Source organism: Suncus etruscus, chromosome 11 (genome assembly GCF_024139225.1).
Source record: "Suncus etruscus isolate mSunEtr1 chromosome 11, mSunEtr1.pri.cur, whole genome shotgun sequence".
Classification (NCBI taxonomy): Eukaryota; Metazoa; Chordata; class Mammalia; order Eulipotyphla; family Soricidae; genus Suncus; species Suncus etruscus.
Genome location: NC_064858.1, coordinates 3,588,888 through 3,616,802, shown reverse-complemented (window position 1 = coordinate 3,616,802; position 27,915 = coordinate 3,588,888). Strand labels below are relative to the sequence as shown.

At 41.2% G+C, this 27,915-nt stretch overlaps 1 protein-coding gene and 1 non-coding gene across 4 annotated transcripts in view; both read right to left on the bottom strand.

Moving 5' to 3' along the window:
* Nucleotides 1–27,915, bottom strand: part of GABRA5 (gamma-aminobutyric acid type A receptor subunit alpha5) — a 75,009-nt gene that overhangs the window by 5,388 nt on the left and 41,706 nt on the right. For all 3 annotated transcript variants that reach the window (XM_049782696.1, XM_049782697.1, XM_049782698.1), the window contains 3 exons: nucleotides 20,765–20,847; nucleotides 3,216–3,359; nucleotides 1,066–1,218 (listed from right to left, as the gene is read on the bottom strand). In XM_049782696.1, the coding sequence (XP_049638653.1) occupies nucleotides 1,066–1,218; nucleotides 3,216–3,359; nucleotides 20,765–20,847 (380 nt within the window). The remainder of the gene's footprint in view (nucleotides 1–1,065; nucleotides 1,219–3,215; nucleotides 3,360–20,764; nucleotides 20,848–27,915) is intronic.
* On the bottom strand, nucleotides 12,354–12,517 carry LOC126023550 (U1 spliceosomal RNA). The gene has a single exon (XR_007500665.1). It is a non-coding gene; the product is annotated as a U1 spliceosomal RNA (small nuclear RNA).

Sequence of the window (27,915 nt, the reverse complement as noted above, 5' to 3'; positions counted from 1 at the left end):
GCCTATTCAGAACTGGAAACTGAACACAAAGGGGCTTTATGCAAAGACAGTGTCTTACTAGGGGTTATCCTGGCCTTTAAAGATCTTTTATAAACCCTGACAACATATAATCATAGCAAAAACCCAGTCAAGGCAAATTATCAACAATGAAAAACCAAAAGCCCAAACAACCACCCCCTAAAAACCCAACCACCCAAGCTCCCTTGAAACAGCTAGTTTCAGGAAATAGGATTGGTCATGATCCCCTGAGCCATCATTCTGAAGCAAGGACAGATCCTAAGGACTCACATTGAATTCTTTTTATTTTTGAAAAATAATTACTTAATTTAAGCACCATGGTTACGAAATTGCTCGTGATTGAGATTCTGTTACAGAATGTACAAAGCCCTTCACCCAGAGCACATTTCCTGCCATCTGTGGGTCAGTTTCCCTCCTACCCACCCACCTCTACCTGTTCACCCACCCCCTTTTCTTTTTGACCCTACGGTTTGCACAATTGTTAGTGAAGGGGTACCATGCATGTCACTTTATCCCCTCTCAGAACCCAGTTCTTGTCCAGAGTGATCAGTTCCAACTCTCATTGTCATAAATAGAGTCTTCTCTGCCCTAACTGCATTGCTTCACTCTTTGTAGCAAGCTTCCTATCATAGACTGGTCCTCCTGGCCCACATCTTTATAGTCTCTGGATCTTACCATACTTTTATTTTTCTTAAATTTACAATAGTCAGAATCTGAAAACAACCCAGGAGCCTGACAAGAAATGAGCGGCTAAAGAAACTGTGGTACATCTACACAATGGAATACTATGCAGCTGTTAGGCAAAGCAAAGTCATGAAATTTGCTTATACATGGATAGAAATGGAGAGTATTATGCTGAGTGACAAGAGTCAGAGGGAGAGAGATAAACATAAAATAATTCTTATTGGAGTGACCCTGGGACTTTCCAGGTTACAGAACAAGCAGGCAGCATATGGGGGTCTGGGGAAGACCTGCTGTCCTTTGTAGGGGTGATTTCTCAAAATAGCCATGGGCACCTGTAAACAAGCCTGCCCAGTGGCCACTCACCAAACACAGTCCTGGCCGGGACGGATTCTCGGTTGAGCCAAAAGGACACCTGGGACAGAATGACAGTCATGATGCAGGGCAGGTAGGTCTGGATGACGAAATAGCCGATCTTTCTCTTGAGGTGGAAATGGGCTGTCATGATGGTGTATTCACCTGCCAAGGTGCACAGAGACAGACAATGGGGACCAGAACACTCAGGGGGCTTGGCTCCTGCCCCAGCCTTGCTGCTCAAGGACCACAAGGGACCAGTTTGCAGGGGTGAGAAGCCAAGGGAGCTGAAGCTGTGGAATTCCTCGGTGGTTACTGCATGGGCCAGGTACTGAGCTCCTCACATGCTTTGTTATTCAGAGAATTTCTCTCTAATTCTTGAGTCTTTCTAGATCATTCTACCATCCCTCCCTGTCCCCGCCCCCTTCTGCTGTCAATCATCAGCATTTCAAGATTTGCTTCACCACCCCCCTGAGCTCTGGGGCTGGGTGGAGAGTTTTCTTTCTGCTCTGGCCACAAAAGAGTGTGAGAAGGAGCTGAAGCCCCCAGCCTGGAGACAAGCAGATGCCCCCCCCCCCCCCACTTCCAGGAAGTTTTCCCTCTACAACCAGGAGTGCTCCCTGACAATTCCTTCTGGCCTGCTGTGCATCTGCCTGGCCTTCTGGGGGGCCCAAGGAGACCACCTGCTTATGGCTGAGAATGATGCCATCTTATGATGAACTGGTAAAGTGTTGGGATGCTGGAGAGGGGGGACTAGTGTGGGAGGAAGGCAATTCTCCTTGGTCATTCACATCTCTCCTTCCGGAAGGAGAAGGGATGGATCAGAGCACTGCTTTGCTGAGGAATAGGGTGCTGTGGCTGCCTTGGGCTATTAAATTGGGGGGTGACCCCCTGGGGGGGAGTTCTCCATAAACAAAGGGTTGGTTCCTTCTTTCCTTTCTTCCATCCATTTCCTCTTCTCTCCCTCTCTTCCTCCCTCCCACTCTCTTCCTTTTGTATTCTTTCCTCCCTCCCTCCTTCTTTCTTCCCTTTCTTCCTTTCCCCTCCCTTCTTCATTCTTTCCTTCTCTTTCCCTTCTTCCTTCTTTTCTTCCTCCCTCTCTTCTGCCCTTCCTTCTTCCCTCTCTTTTCCTTCCTTCCTTCCTCCCCTTCCTCTCTTCCTTCCTTCCTTTCTTCTTTCCTTCTTTCTTTCTCTTTCCTTTCCTCTCTTTGACCCTCCCACCCTCCTTCCTCCCTTTTTATCTTTCTTTCTTTCCTTCCTTCCTTTTTCTTCCTTCCTTCCTCATTTCTTTCTTTTTTCTCTCTTTCTTTCCTTCCTTTTATCCTTCCTTCCTTTATTTAAATCAAATCACCATGAGATGCAGAATAAAAATGCTGTTGGGTTTAGGTCTAACAATATTTCAGCATCCATCTCATCCCCAGTGCTCATTTTCTGTTACCACTGGCCCCAGTTTCCCTTCCTCTCCCCCAGCCTGCTTCTACTATGAACACTCTTCATCTTCCTTTACCTCCCCACCGTCTTCCTTTTCTTTTTTAACACAGTAGTTTGCATTATTGTTCCTTAAGGGGTATCCTGCCTGTCATTTTCCTACCTCTCAGCACTCAGTTCTTGTCCAGCAGGATCATGTCCAATCCTCATTATCCTAGTCCTCCCTTCCTTGCCTTCTCTGCCCTCTCCCATCATTTCCACTGTCCTTGAATATTATTTTCATGCTGTGTTTGTTCTAATACCTGCAGGTAAATGTCATCACTCTGCCTCTGTGTCTGTCCCCCTCCTGACTCCCTCACTCAGTGGTCACCCTCCAAGTTCGTCCATGGGTGAGCCATGCTCCCATTTCTCAGCTACCTAGCAGAGCTTTGCAACATTTACCCTGGGAAAAGGTGGTCTGGAATGTTCTGAGCAGGCAGAAGGACACATGTAAAAGAAGGTAGACTGGAAGTCAGTGGTCCCCTAGAGGCAGAGATGGGGCTGAGCAAGCAGAGCTGGGGAGGCAATAAATCAGGAGAGCAAAAGCTGCTCACAAAAAAGTGCTCTGTAGGTGACTGTCTCAGATCAAGTAGCTGCAGCTGGCACCCTGCAGATGGTGGCAGGGAGGAATCAGGCCCCCACAGGCTATGGAGAAGTGCTTTGTGGTTCCCTGTGTCTTCCCCCAGGGGCCTCACCTGTGCTGGTGCTGATGTTCTCTGCACCCACTGTTTGCCCCATCAGGTGGTACTGGTTCAATCTGGAGCCATCTTCTGCCACCACCACGGACTTTGTGGTGCCATTGGTCCACACGTAGACAACCTCAGAGTTAGGGTACGCATCTGGGGAAGCAGACAGATGGAGTGTTTACAGGGACCCACCTGGGGATACTAATGCAAGATGCCTAGACAGGGGCTGGAGCCATCGCACAGCTGGGAGGACACTCTCCAGGTATGTGGCTAACCCAGGTGCAATCCTCGACATCCCACAGGGTCCTCCACAAGCCCCACTAGGAGAGATTCCTGAGTGCAGAGCCAGGAGTGAGCTTGGAGCACTGCTAGTAGTGATCCTCGAACACAGAACCAGGAATGATTCCTGAACATGTCCAGAAATGAGCCCTGAGCACAGACCCAGAAGTCACCCCTGAGCATGGCCAGGAGTTATTCCTAAACACAGAGCCAGGAGTTAGGTCTGAGCACCACAAGGAGTTATCCCTGAGTTCAGAGCCAGGAGTGATCCCTGGACACAGAGCCAGGAGTAAGCTCTGAGTACCACTAGGTGTGATCCTTGAATTCAGAGCGAGGAGTCAGCCCTGAGCACTGCCAGGTGTGGCCCGACACAGCAGAGACAGGTGGAAGCAGCTGAGTTCCTTGTTCCTTGGCGTGTCCTTCAGCAGAGGGAGGACAGGTGAAGATAGAGACAAGCTAGGGTTAGGGACAGGGACCAAACATTGCCCAGGGCTGATAGATAGGTCCCTGCCTTGGTTGCAGAGACGAGTCTCCCAAGCAGAAAGGAAGATAGGATGGGATGATAGAAATGACTCAGACGGGGCCGGAGAGATAGCATGGAGGTAGGGCATTTGCCTTGCATGCAGAAGGACAGTGGTTCAAATCCCGGCATTCCATATGGTCCCCCAAGCCTGCCAGGACCAATTTCTGAGCGTAGAGCCAGGGGTAATCCCTGAGCACTGCTGGGTGTGACCCAAAAAGCAAACAAGAAGGAAAGAAAGAAAGAAAGAAAGAAAGAAAGAAAGAAAGAAAGAAAGAAAGAAAGAAAGAAAGAAAGAAAGAAAGAAAGAAAGAAAGAAAGAAAGAAAGAAAGAAAGAGAAAGAAAGAAAGAGAAAGAACGAAGAAAGAAAGAAAGAAGAAAGAAAGAGAAAGAAAGAAAGAAAGAAAGAAAAAGAAAAAGAAAGAGAAAGAGAAAAGAAAGAAAGAAAGAGAAAGAAAAAGAAAAAGAAAGAAAGAGAAAGAGAAAAGAAAGAAAGAAAGAGAAAGAAAAAGAAAGAAAGAAAAGGAAAGAGAAAAAAGAAAGAAAAAAGAAAGAAAGAAAGAAGCGGGGCCGGGCGGTGGCGCTGGAGGTAAAGTGCCTGCCTTGCCTGAGCTAGCCTAGGACGGACCGAGGTTCGATCCCCCGGCGTCCCATATGGTCCCCCAAGAAGCCAGGAGCAACTTCTGAGCGCATAGCCAGGAGTAACCCCTGAGCGTCACAGGGTGTGGCCCAAAAACCAAAAAAAAAAAAAAAGAAAAAGAAAAAAAGGAAGGAAGGAAGGAAGGAAGGAAGGAAGGAAGGAAGGAAGGAAGGAAGGAAGGAAGGAAAGAAAACAAAGAAAGAAAGAAAGGAAGAAAAAGAAAGAAAGAAAGGAAGAAAAAGAAAGAAAGAAAGGAAGAGAAAGAAAGAAAGAAAGAAAGAAAGAAAGAAAGAAAGAAAGAAAGAAAGAAAGAAAGAAAGAAAGAAAGAAAGAAAGAAAGAAAGAAAGAAAGAAAGAAAGAAGAAAGTAAGGAAGGAAGGAAGGAAAGAAAGAAAGAAAGAAAGAAAGAAAGAAAGAAAGAAAGAAAGAAAGAAAGAAAGAAAGAAAGAAAGAAAGAAAAAGAAAGAAGAAAGGCCTCAGACATGAGGTTTAAGGAAGGAAGGAAAGAAAGAAAGAAAGAAAGAAAGAAAGAAAGAAAGAAAGAAAGAAAGAAAGAAAGAAAGAAAGAAAGAAAGAAAGAAAGAAAGAAAGAAAGAAAGAAAGAAAGAAAGAAAGAAAGAAAGAAAGAAAGAAGAAAGTAAGGAAGGAAGGAAAAAAAGAAAGAAAGAAAGAAAGAAAGAAAGAAAGAAAGAAAGAAAGAAAGAAAGAAAGAAAGAAAGAAAGAAAGAAAGAAAGAAAGAAAGAAAGAAAGAAAGAAAGAAAGAAAGAAAGAAAGAAAGAAAGAAAGAAAGAAAGAAAGAAAGAAAAAGAAAGAAGAAAGGCCTCAGACATGAGGTTTAGAACGTGCAGAACTGCAGAACTTTGTCCTCCAAAGCTAGGAACAAAACGTCACCACGAAAGAAACCTTGTATTTTAAACAACTATAAAAAAGAGGAAAAGGGGGCATTTAGGTGTGGCAGCCACAGTGTGTGTTTGTGGGGGGGGGGGAGAGTATAATTTCAAACTGGGCCATGTTTGTTAGCTTCCACCTTATTTTACCTAAAACAAAGAGTATCCCTGGTTCCTTTGTAAGTTTGTTTACATCTTGGATTTACCCCCAAACAGAGATGGTCTTCCTTGTAAACCTGGGTGGGACTGGCTCAGGATAGGCTGTGCTATTTGTCCTTACTGCACTCAATAAAACTGCAGTTCTGGCAGATATAGTGGAGATATGAGGTAGAAGACTGCCAGACTATATGTGTTTCACCCTCAGCCTGGTTTGGGTTATTTCATGCGCGACCCTGATCCAGACTTTTTCACCTGGGGTTGGAGGTATGGCACATGGGATAATTTTACAGATGTAGGTCTGATTTAGGGTCATTCCATTTGCCTTTGATTTAACAAACTATCTGAAGTCAATTTGTTCGTACCTGCAAGGGGTCAAGCTGGGATGGTGGGTGGGAGATTGGGACCCTGGTGGACGGAAGGTCTCACTGGCAGTGGGTTTGTATGGGGACCCTGACTGCCCCAAACTACCATGTGATGAACAACTTGGTAAATCATGATGTCAGAAATAAAATTAGACAAAGAAAAGCCTGGTGCCCAAGGATCAGAAGAGTGGGCAGAGCAGGGCATTGTCATCTAGAACTAGGGCCTTAGTTTGGGGCTGAGGGTGTGGTTCAGAGGGCAGAGCAGGTGTTTGTAGGTCTGAGGTCCTGGCCCCAAGCCCCAGGACCCCCCAGACGATGGCATGGTGAGCAAAGGAGTGTGTCTGCTCTGTGTCATCCATGCACGAAGGTGGCAGGACTCAAACCCTGACCAGATTCTCCAGCTACTGGCTTCTGCTGACAATGTGGCCAATGTAGCCGAGAGGGCTCAGGGCTCAGAATCCAGTGAGTGGGAAGGGGTTTGTGCAGTGAGGGATGTCCCTGCTCATCTGCAGAAGCCTCGGGCACTATTGATCTAATGTCTGTAATAAATGATGATAAATGATTAAGGACCGAGAACCAAATGTCCCTCTCTCTGACACTGGTGCTCACCCATTGGGGGTTTGGGTCACACACAGCTGTGCTCAGGGATGACTCCTGTCAGTATTTGGGAGACCATACTGCCAGCAAATTTCAGGAACGTCATAGGCAGTGAGTGAATAGTTTCCTAAAAATATCACAAGGAGAGAGAGAGAGAGAGAGAGAGAGAGAGAGAGAGAGAGAGAGAGAGAGAGAGAAGGTTCCTGAATATCTGAACATCACAGGGAGTGAGTGAGAGAGGTTTCTGAAATATGAGAAAGAGAGAAAAAGAGAGAGATTTCTAGAATATCACAGATAGTGAGTGAGAAATGAATTTTCTATCTGGTTCTTAGGAGCTCCACAGGGCGTGAGTAAGAGAGAAGTTCCTGAAACATGAAAGAAACACAGGTACACAGACAGACTAAAACAGACAGACAGACAGACAGACAGACAGACAGACAAAAACAGACAGAGACAGAGAGGGAGGTTTCTAGAACATCACAGGCAGTGATTGACAACAAAACAATTTTCTATATGGTTCTTAGCATCTCCTGTGGGTCTTCTGCTGTGGCGAAAGAAGGTTGACCTGTTGGAGCAGGTTTGTTTGGAACAAACCGTGAGAAAATGAATTCAAGGCAGAGATAGCTGTGCAGCAGACTGAATGTGATACTAAGATTCTAAGCACAAGTCCTTCGGAAGGGCCACTATACCTTTTGGTAGTTAAAGTCAAACACTGGTGTCAGCTAAGGAGCTGAAGACGCCTGTGGACTCCAAATGGCTTATGAATATGTTCATCACTAGCTCCCTGGCATCTACTTGCACTGTCTGAGTGGCCATTATTAGATTTCTGGCACTTCATTGGCTGATCTATATGTCCATCATATGGCACCTGACTGGATTATCTATGTGTGCAACATCAGCCCCCTTGAATCCAACTGGTCCATCTTTGTGTCCATCATGAAATGCTCCTGAGCACAGCATCACTGTGCATGCTAAGCAGGAGAAATAAATGCACCAACAGTATCTGTCGCACAGCAGTTATGATCATGCAATGTAAATGCAGGCACACACACAGAGTTTCTCCAGCCTCCCAACCTATAACATGTACATGACACACACGCTCCACAAACTGCCTCTCGCTCCCCTGTACATGCAATGGGTCACTATTCATGGGCCACGAACAGTCAAGTCATCCTTCCCAGGTCTGATTGATGTGTGAGTGAGGGATCCAGTGAGATTTCCTCACAGTCTATTTTCACCAGAAGCCCAGCATCCACTCCATAGATATCTTTCTAATTCCAGGTATTACTTCATAACTTAGTTTACTATAATATCTAATATTGGTATCACTCACCAATGAAGATAAACCTTACCCTCATCCCCACACACAAGACAATTTTCTTAACAGTCTTAATTTGCCAAAGCAGTTGCTTCCATTGTAAAGTAAGACATAACCCATTCCTCTGTTAGGAAGGGACTCGTATCAATAATCATATATTCATTTGAATGGAGGGGGGCTCTTGTTTTGTTTTGCTTGTTTTTTTTTCATAATAATATTTTTATTTGAGCACCATGATTACAAACATGTTTGTAGTTGGGTTTCAGTTATAGAAAAGAACACTTCGGGCCCAGAGAGATAGCACAGCGGTGTTTGCCTTGCAAGCAGCCAATCCAGGACCAAAGGTGGTTGGTTCGAATCCTGGTGTCCCATATGGTCCCCCGTGCCTGCCAGGAGCTATTTCTGAGCAGACAGCCAGGAGTAACCTCTGAGCACCGCCGGGTGTGGCCCCCCAAAACAAACAAACAAACAAACAAAAAAACAAAAACAAAAAAAATTAAAGAACACTTCCCTTCACCAGTATCTGGTAGTGCTCAAGGCAGTGTTAGGGGGACCCTATGGGATGCCTGGGATTGAACCCTGGTTGGTTGTGTGCAAGGCAAATGCCCTCCCTGCTGTACTGTTGTTGTCTATCTATCACTCGGGTCTCCATTGGAATTCTTGGGAAGACAGAAAGCACCCTCAGAAATGTCTGGTAATTCAGCTTTGCATTCTCAAAAGCTGGAGCATGTGGCTTATTAGAATAATGACATCTAATTGCATTCCTTTGTCTCCGAATAACAGAGAACTGTTGGGTTGGGTAATTGGGAACTCATTAAGGATCACGTGGAGCTTTTGCATCTTTAGGAAGGAGCCTCTGGAAAGGTTTAAGTGAACCATTGGCCAAACATTTATTTTTAGTGCACCCAAAAGAGAAAAGGACAAAAGTTCTCATTTCATAATATTTCTTCTATTATACGCATTGTAGCTGGCATTGAAATAAAGTGGATTGATGGAAGGTTATTTTCTTTGAACTCTGGGACAACTGCATACCTGCATAAGAAGAAGTAAAATCCTTCGAATAGTTTTGCATATCATAATGATACTAAGAGCCAATGCGAGGAAATAATTTGATCATCATCTGCACCAGACCAATCTTCAAAATATTGGGTGGGTTAAAAAAAAGATTTGGCAGGAGAAGCTGAAGTCTCTACTGAGTCCAAGAAACATTTATGTTGGTTGCAGACAATGTGCTGCTGTGCATATATGCTAATGATCCTGCCTGAGTATAGAAGGGAAGGCACCTTATATACCATATTGTTGTACCATAAGACACACTTTTTTCCCTCAAAAGATGGGGGAAAATGTCTGTGCATCTTATGGAGTGAATACCACTTGAAGTTGAAGCCTGAGTGCAGGGGATTTTATTTATTTTTTATATTCATGAAAAAGTATTTTTAAAATGTTTTTTTTTTTTATTTATTTCCGATGTAAAAAAAATTAGGTAAATGTGTTGAACCAACTGGGGACCATAGTATTGTAAATATACTTCGGCCTCGCAGGCTGGTTGTTCCCAATCGCTGTCTCTTGACGTCTCTTGTTTCCCTCATCTAAAAACCAAGTGTGTCTTATGGTCAGGTGCATGTTATAGAACAAAAAATAAGGTAAGTAAAGCCTGACCCTACCTCGATATGCGATCAAACATCCTTACGTCAATTGGTTGGTGTTGAATGACAGATCATTTAGTAAAGGACTAGAACTTAACCTCCTCTTTCCTTTCAGCAGTGCCTGCCTTCCACAGTACTGTGGTTCAATTCTAAATATCACATTGATTTGGACTGAGTTAATGCATGAAAAAAATTCATCTTGGCCATGGAACGTTTTGCCTTTGCTGAAATCAGAGCATAATTTTCACCTACAAAGTGGCGAACATGCAGCATATTTTCCTCTGGGGGAACATGAACAATTCATTTGCCTTAGACACATGAATCACTGTTTTCCCTGGTGACAGCCTCAGGGAACTCTAGAAGGCTCTGTTCCCAGGCCAAGAGTGGTCAGAGTCCCTTGGCAGCTGGTGACAAATCCTGATGTGTCCCTTTCCCTCTTCCTGCTTCCCCATGCCTTTCTCTCTATGTGGCATTTAAAAATCATTGAAAATAAAATGCCTTATTTCCATCCAATTTACTTTTGGCCTTATCGACATATTTAACTGTCCAAATCCCAGTCATCCCTCAGGAATGAAAAAAAGTTTTTAACTAAAAACTTTGGGATTTAAAGAAGTTACCAAGTCATAGTAATGAGGCAATGATTAGGTAACTATAAAGAACTCTGCAGTCTACAGAAAAAACGTTCTCTGGGTGGGCTGATAAGATGACACAGGGGTCAATGGTATATGGTCTGCATGGTTAGGACAGGGTTCATTGTCAACACTACAGTCCCCCATAATTATGGAAGACAAACCAGGAGCTTCTCAAGGACCATTGGGTATAATTCTGGTAGTCTCTGGCACCTCACAGGGCACAGTAGAGATGGATCTTTATGCCCTAGATTGGCCAAGTCTTGAGGAAGAGGCCTTAGGGTACCTTAAGCAGTGCTTGGGAGTCAGAAAAATAAGCCTAAAGTAACTCTCTGGAGGCACTAAAAACAAACAAGTCTTACAAAGGAACCCTGGCATGGGAAAGGGGACCGCTGGAACAAAGTCTTATACTTGAAACATTGCTGAGTTGAGGCCCAAAGAGATAGCACAGTGGTTAAGACACATGTCTTGCAGAGACTCCAGAGTATCTACAGGTGTGATTCTGGAGTTTCTCCACAACTACATCTTTGGGCCCTAGCATTGAAATGGTGACTCCTGGGCACACAGAATGCAGCTCTGAAGACTGCATTAGGGGTGCAGTGTTGAAGGTAGACCAAGGAAGAGCATGACTAACAGAGCAGCACAACTAATGATGAGATGTAGAACTCAGCAAGAATTGTATGATGATACATGTAAAACTCCCAGAAGGCCAATGTGCTCAATCAGTCTTCGAAGGCACCTTGCCACCATGGGCCCAGCTCACATAAAAGGGAAAAGACCTGATATGTGAGTTATTTTCTACCACAGGAGTATCAGAGTTGGAAATGAGAGAAATGGGCTGACTAGGCAAAATCAGGGATCAAACCTGGGAGAGCTTCATGCAAGGCAAGCACCCCAAAATACTATGTCTCTGGCCCCATGAGATAGCAAATTAAATTTTTTTTTTTTTTGGTTTTTGGGTCACACCCGGCGGTGCTCAGGGGTTACTCCTGGCTGTCTGCTCAGAAATAGCTCCTGGCAGGCACAGGGGACCATGTGGGACACCAGGATTTGAACCAACCACCTTTGGTCCTGGATCGGCTGCTTGCAAGGCAAACGCCGCTGTGCTATCTCTCCGGGCCCCATGCAAATTAAATATGAATCCATTGGATCACATCATCTTTATATCTCTAAAAGAAGGTTTGACCAAAGTTAATGGCTGAGCCAAATTAAAAGGTGACATTAATCATCAAAAAACTGAAAAACTGAATCCCCAACACACACACACACACACACACACACACACACACACACACACAGAGGAAATTCAATGAATAAGCAAGGAGAAGGGGAGTGAGAAAAAGTTTAGTAATCTTCTAGCTAAAACAATAAGAATGAAGTATTCTACTCAAAACAGGAGAAAATTTAAAAGCTTCCCTATTTGGGGAAATATAACAAAAAGTCCAACTTTCTTGTCACTGGAATCAAGAATAAAGGTGAAGAATGTGGGGTATAAAAGTATGTTAAAAATAATTGACTGAGGGACTGGAGAGATAGAACATTTTATATATATATATATATATATATATATATATATATATATATATATATATATATATATATATATATATATATAACATGGGTTTGATCCCTGGCATCTCCTATGGTCCCCCAATCACCATCAGGAATGATTCCTAAGAGGCAGGAGTAGCTCCTGAGTCTCACCAGATGTGGCCCAAAGACAAAAACTCAAAATAAAAACAAACAAAACAAAATTCAGAAAACCTGACTGAGATTCTAAAACTTGGGGAAAATATTTTGGATTCTAGAAGGCTTGCACATGTATACCCATGTCTACCATAGCTCAGCTTCGAAAACTAATGACCAGAAAAGTCTATTTTTGACAGAATTATGATGAGATACATATTTAAAACATCCTTGATAGTTAGATTTTAGACATACATCCATTCCTTCACCAGTGCACATTTCCCACCGGCAATGTCCTCAGTTTCCCTCCTGCCTCAGCCTCTGCCTGCCTCTTTGGCAGACTCTTTTCTTTCTTTTCTCTCTTCTTTATATTTTATCTTTCTCTTCTTTCTTCTCTTTCTTTCTTTCTTTTTTTTCTTTTTGAGGGGAGAGCGCGAACGCAGTCCCCCCCTACCACAAATTATGCAGTCGAGTTTCCCACATTTGGGGAAATCGCAGGGGTCAGCACACCCAGAGTGCAATGGGTGAGCCTCGCCCTGGGGAAACCACCTTCGTGATCATGGTATCTCCCCTGCCAGGTAAGTATTCTTCTCTTTCTTGTCTTTCATTTCCCTCTCTTTTTCCTCCCTTTTTTTATCCTTTCCCTCTCCCTTTCTTTTTTCCCTCTCATTCTTCCCTCTCCTTCTCCCTCTCTACCCTCTCCCTCCCTCTTTTATCCTTTTAGGCACCTTGGTGGTTTGTACTATTGTTACTAAGGAGTACCCTGCCTATCACTTTCCCCCCTTTTAGCACCCAGTTCTTGTCCAGAGTGATGCTTTTCCAACTCTCGCTGTCACAGTGCTTCCTTCTCTGCCCTCACTGCTCTTCCCTGCTCTTTGGGACAAGAACCAGTCTTCCTGGCCTTTATTTCTATTAAGACCAGAAAATTCGGAGCCGAAGAAATAGCATGGAGGTAGGGTGTTTGCCTTGCATGCAGAAAGACAGTGGTTCGAATCCAGGCATCCCATATGGTTCAAGGCTCCCGCTGAAAATGGCAGCTGTTGGGGGCCAAAAAGATAGCATAGAGGTAAGGTGTTTGCCTTTCATGCAGAAGGACGGTGGTTCGAATCCCGGCATCCCATATGGTTCCCCGAGCCTGCCAGGAGTGATTTCTGAGCATAGAGCCATAAACCCTAAGCACTGCCAGGTGTGACCCAAAAACCAAAATAAAAAGACCAGAAAATTCTTAAAAGCAGTAAGAGAAAAAGAAATGACATATTAGTGCTAAAGGAGAAAGAGAGAAATGACTTATCAGTTCTAAGGGGAAAATGTTTTGAACCTCAGCAGATTTTTCATTCAGAAACCATGGAGGAAAAATGAAAACAGCATATTTTTCAAGGGCTGAAAGAACTGTCAGGACAGAATCTTATATCCAGAAGAAATATCCTTCAGGTGGGTATGAAAAGAGAAATCAATAGAACTTCAGGGGGAGAAAAACATAGGAGAATTTATTGAGGGCAATTTATCTTAAAAATGGTTTAAGGAAGTTTTAGAAGCCCATATAAGTTTAGCTTTTATCATAAAATATTATTCTATGAAAATATTATTGGTGATAAAATTACAGCTTACAAACTATTGGAACACTACACATAAAACACAATAACAAAACATGGGTAAATAATAGGATTTCCATTTTCTTTCTGAGTTTTCAAGACTGAATGTGATTGTTTTTATAAAAATTATAACACTCTGGCCAGAGTAATAGTATAGTGGAGAGGGCATTTGCCTTGCATGCAACCAATGCAGGTTCGATCCCCAGTATCCCATATGGTCTCCCGAGCCTGTCATGTGTAATTCCTGAGTGCAGACCAAGGAATAACCCTGGACCACCTCGAGGTGTGATTCTAAAAAAAGAGAAAAGAAAAGAAAAGAAAATTTCTTCATTTGAATTGGTAAAATGAGTACAAGAGAAAATTGTGCTAACTTTTGTCTCTGTGTTGACAATCATACTAAGGCAAGTCTCATCTCATCATCTGTATGTATTTTTATTTCTATAGATCTATATCATGTTTGTGTCTATATCTATACTTATATCTATGTCTACAGTACAATGACAACTGAAAAATATATAAATATATAAATCAAACATCATAAATTAATACGATTAAAATAAGTATCTGTAAAACCCACAGGAAAATTAAGGGGAAAAAAAAACAATGAAAAACCATTTAGGAAACGACAAAAAAAGAGAGAGACTTAAAGTCTGCTTGAGTTATACAAGCTCTAAATGATGATAAACTGATGAAAAGAATAGACTGGCAAAGTGAATTTTAAAATATGACCAGAGTAGGGATGGAGAGATAGTACAGCAGTAGGGCATTTGTCTTGCACACGGCCAACCCTGGATAGACCTGAGTTTGATACCTGACATCCCAAACCTGCCAGGAGCAATTTCAGAGTGCAGAGATGGGAGTAACCCCTGAGTGCCACCAGGTGTGGCCCCCAAACAAAAATAATAAATAAATAAATAAATAAATAAATAAAATATGACCAAAGGCCAAAGTGATAGCACAGTGGTAGGGCATTTGCCTTGCACACAGCCAACATGGGATGGACCAGGTTTTGATTCCCAGCATCCCATATGGTCCCCTGAGCCTGCCAGGAGCAATTTCTGAGTGCAGAGCCAGGAGTAACCCCTGAGCATTGTCAGGTGTGGCCCAAAAAACCAAAATAAAATAAAATATGGCCAACTTATATATACATAAGGTAATATTATTTAGCTATAAAAATTATGAAATCTTACAGTTAGCTGCAACTTGGATAGAGGATATTCTGTTAAGCAAAATAAGCCAGAGGATGAGAAAATGCCAGTTAATCTCACTCATCTGTAAGACAAAGGGGACAGAAGGGGATCTGACAGAATCGAACAATTACAACTGGTGGCTTTTCATAGCAAGACTCAGTGACCAAGCAGTGGGGGACAGTGAGGTGGTGGGACAACAGGGATCCAAAGTGATGTGAAGTCAGAGGACACTAGAGTGACATAGAAACTGGACCCTTTGATGGTGGTGAGGTGTAATGACGTCTCACATCGAAACTATAACTATAAACGCCACGGTAATACAATTGTAATTATTTTGTCTGGGTGTGGCCCCTAAACCTCCCCAAATAGATAAGTAAGCAAGTAAATAAAATAATTAATATCCAGCGGGGCGAGGAGAGAGAGAGAGAGAAGAGAGAGAGAGAGAGAGAGAGAGAGAGAGAGAGAGAGAGAGAGAGAGAGAGAGAGAGAGAGAGAGAGAGAGAGAGAGAGAGAGAGAGAGAGAGAGGAGAGAAAACACAGTAGATCAGGCACTTGCCTTCCATGTAGCCAGCCAATTTAAGTTCCCTGGCACCACATAAACACAACTATGAGTAACCCTGAGCACAGAACCAGGCATAAGTCTGGATTAAATCTGGGTGAGGCAAAACATTTAAATAAATAAATAATCAAACATCCATACTATGTAGTACTTTCTAGCAAACAGAAATATTTCTCAATTCACTGTATAACAATGACTTTTATATCAAAACTACAACTATTGCAGGAAATAAAATTTGAGATCCACATTACTCACCAAAATATCTTCATGCTTTTTATTTAAATTGGGCCACTCTGGCAGAGTTCAGAGGCCATATAGTGCTGAAGACTAAACTCAGAGCTTTATTTATGTGAAACACTTTATCATCCCTGAGACCAACAGAAAAAAATTGCATTTTTTTTATTCTTTGTTTTTTTGTTTTTGTTTTTGTATCACACTTGGTGGTGCTCAGGGGTTATTCCTGGCTCTGCACTCAGAAATCGCTCCTGGCAGGCTCCAGGGACCATATGGGTTGCTGGGATTCAAACCACCATCCATCCTGGGTTGGCTGCCAGTAAGGCAAATGCCCTACCGCTGTGCTATCTCTCTGGTCCCAGAAAAAAATTTTTTAACAAAGACTTAGTGTTACTTAACTTAACTAACTTAACTTAACTAGCTTCACTTCACTTCACTTCACTTCACAAAACTTACAAAGACTTAGATTAACAATGCATAAAATAAGTTAAACCCATGATCAAGTCAAATTTATTTCAGGCTACAATCCACCATTTGAAAATGCTAAAGAGAAAAACTCAGATGGTAAAATCAGTTAATCCAGGGAAAGCATTTGACAAATAATATTGACAACTACTCATTAAAATTTCAGAAAATTACAATCAAAGGCAACTTAATCTGATATAAAATAAAATATTCCCAGCATTACAGTTTTGCTATTGTTGCTTTGGAGCCACATCTGGTGGTGCTCAGGGGTTCCTTCCAGTTAAGCACTCAGGAATAACTCCTGGTGGTGCTCAGGAGACCATATGAGATATCAGGGACTGAACCTGGCTTGTCTACATGTGAGGCAAATGCCCTACCTGCTGTGCTATTGCTCTGACCCCATCTTAACATTACATTTAATGATTAAAAATGTGTATTTCAAATATCCTCATTTGTGACAATTTTGCCCACTAGATTAGTTATTTGATTGCTTGATCTGTTTTATAAGCAATACTGGTAGAAGAGTAACTCTGTGTAAATTTCACGTTTATACCAAGTTACGGGAAATGTTGGAATTTATTCGTTGGCCCCCAGATGCACCAACAATATCTTGTGGCATTGCTTCTCCTTTGCATAGGCACATTAAAATGGGAAAATAACACATATACAAACAAGTTCTTATCTAATAGAGATGGGAACACAAATTTGGTAATGTAATTAGGCCTTTTACCCTGAACATTGGCATAATGATTTGGCTCAGGCCTCAGAAGAATGGGCATCGCCCACACACACCTGAACTATGGAAACAACCACAATTGTCTTTAACATTCCCAGGATCCAAGCCTCTACCAGAGAAGACCTACCACTGCTTTGGCATTGACTGACTCCAAAGAGTACTCCCAACACCCAGGTGACTCAGCAACAGTCTGCATGCAGAGCAGATCACTCTACATTTAATGATATGCTGAAACTAGAGGATGCTTCACATCAGCCTGACATCAATGAAAGAAATGCACAGAATCCAGAGTCTTTAAATATAAAAGTCTTATACCAACTATAGCTAAAGTGTGCAAAAGTTTCACCGGGACCTTGAGAATGACTGGAGTTGGATAGACTTGTATGCCTGGAACCCAGAGTCTGTCTTATGCCAATAAACTTCTGGGGTGAGGCCTTTTTGTAATCAGGTCAAGGATTCTTTTTCCCATTTTCTCCATTTTTTTGGACCTATGCAAACACTGGCGATTGCCACTATCACACCTTTACTATATTTTTTTACTCTTATCCTTTAAGGAAAAAAATACAACTCACTGAACTTAAAAACAAATTACTGTAGTAGAATGCCTGTCTCGAAAACAGGCAGGGGATGGGAAGGGGGGAGGGGATAATGTTGCACTGGTGAAGGGGGGGGTGTTCTGGTTATGACTATAACCCAAATATGATCATGTTACTTAAATAAAAATATATTTATTTAAAAAATGTGTATTCTTCCAAAGACTAAAAATATATCATGGTCATCTACTCTGAGTATTTCTCTCCCCTCAATGATGGAAATTCCAGTCTACAATAAGATCTAACTAACACCTGGAAGAAAAAGAAGAAAAAGAGAAGAGTCTGGCTAAATCGTTTGCATAAAAAGCAAACTTTCCCTCTTCCTCTTGCAGTTGGCATTATTGTCAGCATAGAAATCCAAAGTAACCTAAAAATATAATACTGCTATAGCTAAAGAGCATATTCAACAAGTTGAGAGGATGACATCCAAAAATAAACCTGTTTTCCTATTTAACTTGCGAGGAACACATGAATTCTAAAATCACAGCAATACCACTTATATTACTTTCAAAGATATAAGTACTTGTGTAGAAGTCAAAGAAAGGAAGCTCAGCACTTTTATGCTGAGAGCAAAAGAAAAAAACTACAACAAAAATCAAATATCTAAATAAGTGGGAAGAAAGGCCAGAGCAATTGAGAAGGTGACAGGGGACCTGGGGAACATGTGGGACACCAGAAGGTGCAAGGCAAATTTTCTGCCTATGTTCTATCAGTCCAGTTCCTAGGAAAGATTTATTAATATCACCATTAATATATATTAATATTAATTAATTAATTACTTTAAAACATGTCAGGATTGGGGTCAGAATGATAGCACAGTGGGGAGGACATTTACCTTGCACATGGCCAGACCCAGAATGGAGCCCAGTTCAATTCCCGGCATCCCATACGGTTCCCAAGCCTGCCAGGAGCAATTTCTGAGCATAGAGTAACCCCTGAGTGCCACTGAGTGTGATTCAAAATAAAAATTAAAAAAAAAGTGTCAGAATAACTGAGCATTTAAAGTATACTCCTGGCAATAAAACTTCACCTAGATATTTTTCTGAAAGAAGTCAGACAAGATTTCCCTTTCCCTACTTCTGTTTCATCAGATACTGAAAGCTCTCGGTACTGAAGGGATAAGAAAAGAGAACAGAAGGTTTAGAAGAGAGAACTTTTTCACAGATAATATTATTTTCTATGTAAAAATTTTTTTTTAAGAAAGTCAACAGAAACTCTCCTGGAAATGTGAAGCAGCTATATCAAAACTCAAGCTATGAAGTAAATAAATAGAAGTCCCTACACCCACAGCCCACAGCTGCTGTCATAAAAATTCATCAGCCTAGCTCCACAGATTCAGGACAAAACCTGAAAAAGAGATTCAGATCCAACTGCTCAGAATTACAGGTACAACTATCTCCCTGCTGAAAAAAATGGGGCCCTCTTGGAGGGGGGCCAGGATGAGTCCCTGTCCTGCTGAAGCCTTGGCAGCTACACATACCACACACACACACACACACACACACACACACACTCACACGGCTAGTCATGTCAATGGGATAACTTCACCACTTCATAACTAATCACTGCAGAGACAACAAGCCAATGAAACTTCCAGGAACATGGGCTTTCAGACTGAAAACTCTGGGATTTCTCAGGGTGAGGAAGGTAGCCGCCTGTTACCAACCTATACAGCCTGAAGCTTTGACACATCCCATAGCTGCCCTCATGGCAACTCATGAACCCAGTTCTACAGATTTTTAATCTCCTATCATATTTGGTCGCCTATGCAGCCATGGGACACCTCCAAATGCCACACTAGGAGCACAGCAAATTAAGTGGGAAAGTAGCGTAGAAACCAAATAAGGTCCATAAACAAAAATAATGCCTAAATCTCAACTGGCAACAAATAGCTTAGTAGATCCTCAGATAAAGTCTTCATGACCCCAATGGGAGATAAAATAATTTTCACAATTTTTTTTACTGAAGTATTTTTCAGTAATTCCATTAGCCTTTTAGTTGTAACAAGCAATATAAAATAAATTATTTTGTGTCTGCTAAGGAGGAAGGGTGGAAGGGGAAGGAAAGTTGGGGACAATGCTAGAGGGAAGGTCATACAGGGATGGGATTGTAGTTGGAACATTGAACACCAAAAACAACTGTATTATGAACATCTTTGTAAACCATAGTGTCTAAATCAGGGGCCCTCAAACTTTTTAAACAGGGGGCCAGTTCACTGTCCCTCAGATCATTGGAGGGTCTGACTGTAGTAAAAACAAAACTTAGGAACGAATTCTTATGCACACTGCATAGATCTTATTTTGCAATGAAGAAACAAAACAGATACAAATACAATATGTGGCCCATGGGCCATAGTTTGAGGACCACTGGTAAATAAAGTAATATGAAACTCAGTTACATCCCTGTATACCACCAATGAGTAGGTAAAATTTTGAAAGTAAAACTATATATAGCATGTACCTTAGCACCCCTCCAAATGGGATCTTTTAGGTATAAATGTATTAAGGTAAGTACATGATCTATACTAGAAAAACTAAAAACTCTAATGAAAGAAATAAAATACTAAACCAAAAATATGTGAGCTATTTCGTAACAGTAAGAAGTAGCTTCAGGATAGTCATTTTTCCCTACTTGATGTATTGGGAATAGACTGCATTTCTGGTCCCAGGAAGGTATTTTGTAGATATTGAAACAGTTATTCTAAAGCTTACAAAGAAGCAAAAAGGCCCAGAGTAGCCAACATTATGTTGAAGCCAGCATAAAGGATAATAAAGATGGCGAACTTGTCTACCCACTGCAACGCATGAAGCTACAACTCTCAAGTCTGTGTTAAAAAAAATAAAAATCCGAATGGAACTGAAAAGAAGAGCCCTTACTTAGACTCATGAAAATCAACTGATCTTTGAGAAAGAACTAGTGCTCTCCAAAAAGTGAATAAAAGAGAATCTTCTTAACATATGGTTCTAGAACAACTAGAAAACCACATGGAAGAAAATGAATTCACTCTTCCCAATAATATACTCAACAAGGAGTATACAATTTTATATTTTATTACAAGACATAAAAATACATCAAATATATTATATAAATATAGTTATTTTATTTTACATAAATATATTTATTTTAATCATATAACTATGCAATGCGAAACTATGAACTCCTTGACAATCAAATAGGATAAAGTCAAGCTGGTCTTTTCTTTTTTAAAGATATAACACCAGAGACATTATCTGTGAAAGAAGTGACCACGAGCACTTTACACATGGCTAAATAAGAGGCTGAGACAATGGAAGAGAAGCTGACCTGCTTAAGTTGAAAGCAGAGACAAGTCAGTCAATTTTCACAAGAGTTCCATTATTTGGGAGACCATCACATGCCCCAAATAATGCCCATTATTCTTCTGAAATGGCGTGGCCATAACTCCCAATGTATATATGTGATTTTTACTTGTGTAATATACTTACAACTGCCAAATTTCAGGGGGCAGGCGTGGGCATCCATGGGGAAGTCTTCCAGCTGCATCGGGCACTCTGCAGAGATGGTCAGGCTGGAAAACAGGAGACAAAGGCCTTTGAGGGACCATAACCCTGGGTTCCAGCAAGCTACAGAGAGAAATCAACTTGCTGCTTTAATAAAATCTCTCTTTAGAAAATTGTTTGAAGGGCCCCCACCAAATCGCCAGGCTTTGGCTTGATGATCAATATTGTTTGGAAGTGAGGCTTAAATCAAATCTGCTCAGCAGTGCCGAGGCTGGCCGTGTCTCTGCATATATTACCTCTTGAGAAGCCATTTGGGATACTGTAGGAAGTAATTTATTCTTTGTTTTCCATCTTTAACTGTGAACAATTGAAAACTATTGCCTCTGACAAGGGTGTAAACAAAAACGTTTGTGAAAAGAATTTATAAGCTCGAAAGTCAGAAATAAGGGGTTGGAGAGATAGCACGGAGTGAAAATGCTAACTTTGCATAAACATCAATCCTTGTTCAATTCCTGACATCACATAGACTCCCTTGAGCACAGAGATAGGAGTAACCCCTCAGCAAAGTCAGATGCAGCCTGATGCCCCACTCCCTTCCACCCCTCCAAAAGAACTGAAATAAGAAATAAAGTCCATATTTGGAATAGAACCAGTTTTATTTGAAACCTTAAAACTAGGCTAGAGTAGCAATCTTCTACTATGAGTTCATTTCTGTTTCTTATTCATATCTGGTCTTTCTTTTTTGGTTTGGTTGTTTATGGCCACACTAGTGATATGCTCAGAAGATAGTCCTGATTCTGCACTCAAAACTGTTCCTGGAAGTGCTGAAAGGCCATTGGGTTGCCACAATCAGCCTCATGCAAGGCAAGCCCACTACTGCTATACTATCACTCTGTCCTCCATTTCTTGGTTTTTCAAATAGTTATACCATTAGAACTCTTCTGTCCAGACCAAGATGGGATATTGGGATTTCCAGGCTCTTCCCTTCCAAATCAACAAAGCTGGCCGGTTAGCATCCTTGTTCTAGCTACACCAAGTTCTCAGGTATCTTCTTGGAAAGCATGAGATTAATTTGATGGGATCTGGTGTGGGGGAATTTAAGGTCAGACCTGGTCATAATTAGGGCTAATTTCTGAGCTAAAGGATCACTTTGAGCAGGTCTAGGGGACATAGGTGGTACCAGGAATTGAACTGGGGTCTGCTACATGCAAGGCAAGTGCCAGAACTCCTGAGCCATCTCTCTGGTTCCTGAGATTAAATGCAACTATTGTCACTGCAAAGTAAAAAAAAAAAAAAAAAAAAAAAAAAAAAAAAAAAAAAAAGCATGGAAATGAAAGGATCAGGCCAAGGGATGATCTCTTATGAGAAGGTAAAGTTCATCCCTCCTCCATATGCCACACAGAGATGGTGCTGTCACCCCCCACATGCCCAAAGTTGCTATCTCATGATGCTTTAATTTCTAGATAAACTTTATCAACTAGGGAGTGAATCCAAATTCATTCATGAGTTTACCTTATGTGTCTCAGTTTAGTCATTGTCTCATAAGATGTGACATAAAAAAATGACAGTCAAAGAATGCAAAACAGGGGCCCGGAGCAATAGCACAGCGGCGTTTGCCTTGCAAGCAGCCAATCCAGGACCAAAGGTGGTTGGCTCGAATCTCGGTGTCCCGTATGATCCCCCATGCCTGCCAGGAGCTATTTCTGAGCAGACAGCCAGGAGTGACCCCTGAGCACCGCCGGGTGTGACCCAAAAACAAAATACAAAACAAAACAAAACAAAAGAATGCAAAACAGGCTATATTGTTTTATCTTTAGACAAATAATTCAATTTGATGGTAGCACAATCACTTCTGCCTTATTATATTAAGTTTGGGTCTTGCGCACATGTTGGATGGGAATCCAGTATCAAAACATTTATTTATTGATTGATTGATTGATTGATTTTGTTATTGAAACAGTTGTGATAAACAGAATTCTTTATAGTTGAATTTGAGATATACAATGAATCAGGGCCCTTCCCACCACCAGTGTCAACCTCCCTCCACCATTGGCCCCGAGTGCATCCTGTCCCACCATCCTTTGCCCCCTGGCCTGCCAGTGTAACAGGCCCCTTTGAGTTTACATTGTTCAAGTTTAGGTCTCTTGAGTATTATCATTGATTTTGGCTTCAATATTTAGTTCTGTCTTTATTTATTTCTCTGCCAATGCATCCAAGACCACTTGGCCCCTGGCCCTCAGCCTTTCTTTGATCCTTTCTTCTTAGTTTTATAAAAAAAATTTAGAGAATAAATACTATATGAAAACATATAGAATAAATAAATTTATATAGAATAAACATATAGAATAAAAACATTTAACTTTTTGGTCTTTCCTTTCTTCTCAACCAAATGAACATTTGTGTGTTAAATTGGGCACCTACTTCACACTTGGTTACTATAAGAGAAATTGTTCTCTTTATTCTCTGCAAGGAATTAAGACAGACATGTTTCCATGGAAGAAAGGTTTAGTTCTAATTTTTTTCTCTACATGCAGATATTTTCAGTTTTGCTTTTGCTATATAAAATTCCATCTTTTGGATAATTAATATGAGGTAAGAATCTTTCCCAAATTGTGAATGTATCTATATCATCATATCTTTGAAAGATGAAATGCTTCATTTTAGCATAGGGTACAAATTTTACTTGTATATATATATGTATATCTTTTGCTATATTTTTATATAAGGAACTATAGCTGCTGAGGATATTTTCAAACATAAATTATATAAAAGAAGTGTTATTAGGGGCCATAATGATAATACAGCAGGTGAGGTACTAGCCTTGCACATGGCTGACCTGGGTTCAATTTCTAACAAAATTGAATCTGAGTCTCCCAGAAGTAAGCCCTGGGCACTACAGGGTGTGGCCCCAAAACAAAACAAAAATAAAAGAGAAAAGGATTATTATTAAAGGCTACGCATGGATATGGTAAATAAAGATATTTTTAAGAGTAGAATGAATTAAAGTATGACTTACTACACAACTATGAGAAAGGCATTTAGCCAACCTCAAAGAATGGAATATAACTTTATTTGTTAGTAAACTTAAGTTATTTTGAAAGAAAACCAACAATAGAAGAGAGAACTTAATGAAAACTGTTCTGAGGATAAAAGTACACAGATAGATATCAGAAAGTCTAAAATTTCCTTGAGAACAACTTTAGCAGAGAAACCAGAAGTCTATGTACCAGCTAGATGCCAGGCAATACACCTAAAGATGAGCATTAGAGGGTACAATCATGCCAGTGAAGCTGGGAGGAACACTATTCTGATAGTGAAGGGAGTTGAAGTTGGCAATGACCCATGTCTTTGTTCTCACTTGTGTGGCCTTGTGATTTAGGATGGTGCTAGGTCAAAGCAATTTTGCAGAGGAGGGAGAAAATTAGGTCAAGGCATATTCTCATTCATCTATGGGTTTTAAGAAAAACACAAGACATTATTGAAATAATTCCCAGAGATGAGGGCCGGAAGGACCGGCTCCCAATATGGAAGCTTACTACAAAGAGTGGTGAGTGCAGTTAGAGAAATAACTATGCTGAGAACTTTCATAACAATGTTAATGAGTGAGGGAAGTACAAAGCCTGTCTCAAATACAGGTGGGGGTGGGAGGAGGGAGTTGGGGATCATTGGTGATGGGAATGTTACACTGGTAAAAGGGGGCATTCTACTTATGACTGAAACCCAACTATAGTCATGTTTGTAAACAATGTGTTTAAGTAAAGATATTATTAAAAAAAAAGAAGAAGAAAGAACAATCAAGGCACTGCAGACCTCTTCCAGTTCCTTCTATTCTATCATTTTGTTAGGGTCTGAGCAGATAACCCAACCAGTAGTGAGAGTCAAAAACCACCTCTGATCATGTAAAATGCAAAAGGGAATTGATTCCAGCTAGCTGGGGCACTCTGTGGTGAGACGAAGGCCCTGCATGAAACTAACAGTCAGGTTATATAGAGTTAACAGGCTTCAGCTAGCTAAGTATTTCATTGGTTAATACAACTTAATTTCCACAGTCTACAACATGATCAGTTCAACTTTCACTCCATTCCCTGCGCCCATCCCTTACATAGGTGTCTCACGACTCACAGATGCCCTAACTCCTGGCTCCTCCTTTATATCTGGTATGATACAGTTTGGGCTGAAAAGCAGAATGACCTTCATAACAAGGAGGCCTTGGCTGGCCTGGAATGTAGGGGGAGCAGAATCTGAGAAGGGAGGAGGAAGGGGTAAATAAAATGCTTCAGGCTTGCTACTTATTATAGCTTCAAGATCTGGGGAAACTTCAAACAGCTTCTGGCTTTTTGTCCATGAAGGTGAGTTAGAGTCTGGGGTCTTCAAGTAAATAAAACAATGAGAGTACTGATCTCCACCATCATTATCATTATCAGGGTCAAGTGGTCTCTCAGGTGACCTCACCTTCTCTCTGGACACAGCCATCTGGGTTAGCTTGCATCCTGGCTATCACTTGATTCTGTTTCTCAGGGTCTTATGCCTGCCTCGAACCCCATCTATCCAGATCACCCTCTGGACAGGAAGGTGCAGTTTGGTAGAATTCTCTCCCTGTCTGCTTCCATTGGGCTTCAACCCGCATAGCCAAGGTAGGAAGCAACCACCAGGCTATTCTGATGTTTGTAGGGACACATGAGACAAGACAGAGGCTAGGGGGGCCCGGAGAGATAGCACAGCGGTGTTTGCCTTGCAAGCAGCCGATCCAGGACCAAAGGTGGTTGGTTCGAATCCCGGTGTCCCATAGGGTCCCCCGTGCCTGCCAGGAGCAATTTCTGAGCAGACAGCCAGGAGTAACCCCTGAGCAATGCCGGGTGTGGCCCAAAAAAAAAAAAAAAAGACAGAGGCTAGGGAGATGTGAGCCCCAGACACAATCTCCATGCACTCCTCCCTCTCTTCTTCCTGCCCTTCTCACCTTTCTTGGAAAAATTATGGGCACTGTAGTCTGAGTCTGCTTTTTTTAAAGACAGACTTTTTACAGCTTCATTCTGGTTACCTGCCCTAACGCTGACCACCTCCTAAAATCACTGTCTGGACAGCCGTTTTTAATGGCAAAGAATTTAGATGAAGTTTCACATAAGAGATTGAGCACAGAGTTGAAGCAGAGATGAGTAGATAGGATTTGTCTGACTGTAAAAAGAAGACTCCATTAAAGAAAAAGAATGACTTTTAAACATAAAAATATAGTGAGTTTTATAATGAACCACCCAATACCTTGCAACATTAGAGCTTCATGGGTCATTCTCCATTTTATTTTATTTTATTTTTCATTCTCCATTTTAACAGAGAGAGAGAGAGAAAACACCCCAAACTTGGGAAAATATATGCTGCCTCTGTAATACTAGCCAAAAAGAACATTTGTCTAATAAATTAATGAATTATTTAACTAAGTCTTCCAACAGCAAATGTTTCAGCCTCAGGAAGAAAACACAATTAAACTTTTGATCCCTTTAAATATTTCAGAAATGGCCTAGGCTTTTAGAATCCTAAGAAACATAATAAACCCCCTAGATAAAAGGATCCTTTCCATTATGGGGTCCTTGAAATGCATAATGTCTTGATGACTACCAAACTTCCTTCCCAAGGAATTGAGATCAAAGCCCTCTGAAGAATAAATGGGGGTAATCACAGCGCAAAGAAACCAGCCAGGCACCTTTCTCAGCCACCCCCTTTTCAGATAAAGAGAATGAAGCTCAAACATTAAGAAAAGTGCCTGTAGAATCATGGTCTGGCATTACAGAGATATCCAAGCGTCCACTATTACTTTTCCACTCTTATTATATAATATTTGCTATATTGACACAATACATTTATTTTATATAATATCGATATATTATATATTTATATAATTTATGTATATAAATTACATATAAATATATAATATATAAATATATGATCATAGTGCCAGAGCGGTGGCTCAAGTAGTAGGGCATTTGCCTTGCACGTGCTATCCTAGTCAAACCTCGGTTTGATAGCCTGGCATCCTATATGGTCCCCCAAGCCAGGAGCAATTTCTGAGTGCATAGCCAGGAGGAACCCCTGAGCATCACTGAGTGTGACCCAAAAAGCAAAATAAATAAATAAAAGCAAAAAAAATAGTATTACATTAATATCATATAACATTATATAAATTATATATCTCTCTATGTAATAACTATATATAATTTATGTAAATAAAATAATATAATATTTATTCTATTTATAGAATAGATAATAATTATATAAAAATGATTTTATTATTATATATTTCCACTATTATTATTGGTCTACTTTCTGTTTCAGTTAAAAATTCAGTTAAAACATCAAGCACTGACTTATCAAAACTTATCAAAACATCATGTTCTGGGTCAGAGCGGTGGTGCCTTACATATGCTAACTTTGGTTTGATTCCCCAGCATTCCATATGGTCCCCTAAGCCAGGGGCGATTTCTGAACACATAGCCAGGAGTAACCCCTGAGCATCACCAGGTGTGATACAAAAACCAAAAAAAAAAAAAAAATCACATTCCAACAGAATTTTAATGTCAGCAAAAGGGCATCTTAGGAATTCAAAGGATTGCTTCAACTTGGATGTCCACCATTCTAATCAAGGGCTCAGAATCCTAAAGTCACAGGAGAGCTGCTTTCACCACGGCCACCTCTCCACAGAGAGTGCCTCAAGAAAAACAAAGAGACGACATCTCCAGCTGCTGAGCTATGTACTGACTGTGTGGCCTTGGTAAAATGACAGTCCCTCTCAGGTGCATGCTTCCTGTTTGGAAAAGAGGCCATAACAGTTACTTTTCTTTTTAAATAAAGAAACCAGGGGGAATAAAGATGGCAGGAGGCTGAGTTGATCCTGGTCTCCAGTTACCCAACAGCAGCTCAAAATTGCTGTAAGACCCTCTCAGTCGTGCCCACCCCCAGCCCACTGGGACTTTCTCCTGGGGAGTCTTGTTCATGCAGAATCCCCAGTTGTTTATTCAATAAGGAAACATTTGACTGCTTGTGTCTGCTCACAACATTCCAACACCATAAAAATTGAATTATTCATCAGTTAGGCTTTGTTGATTTTGCTGGTAACATGACTTTAATTTCTAATGTTTATAGGACAT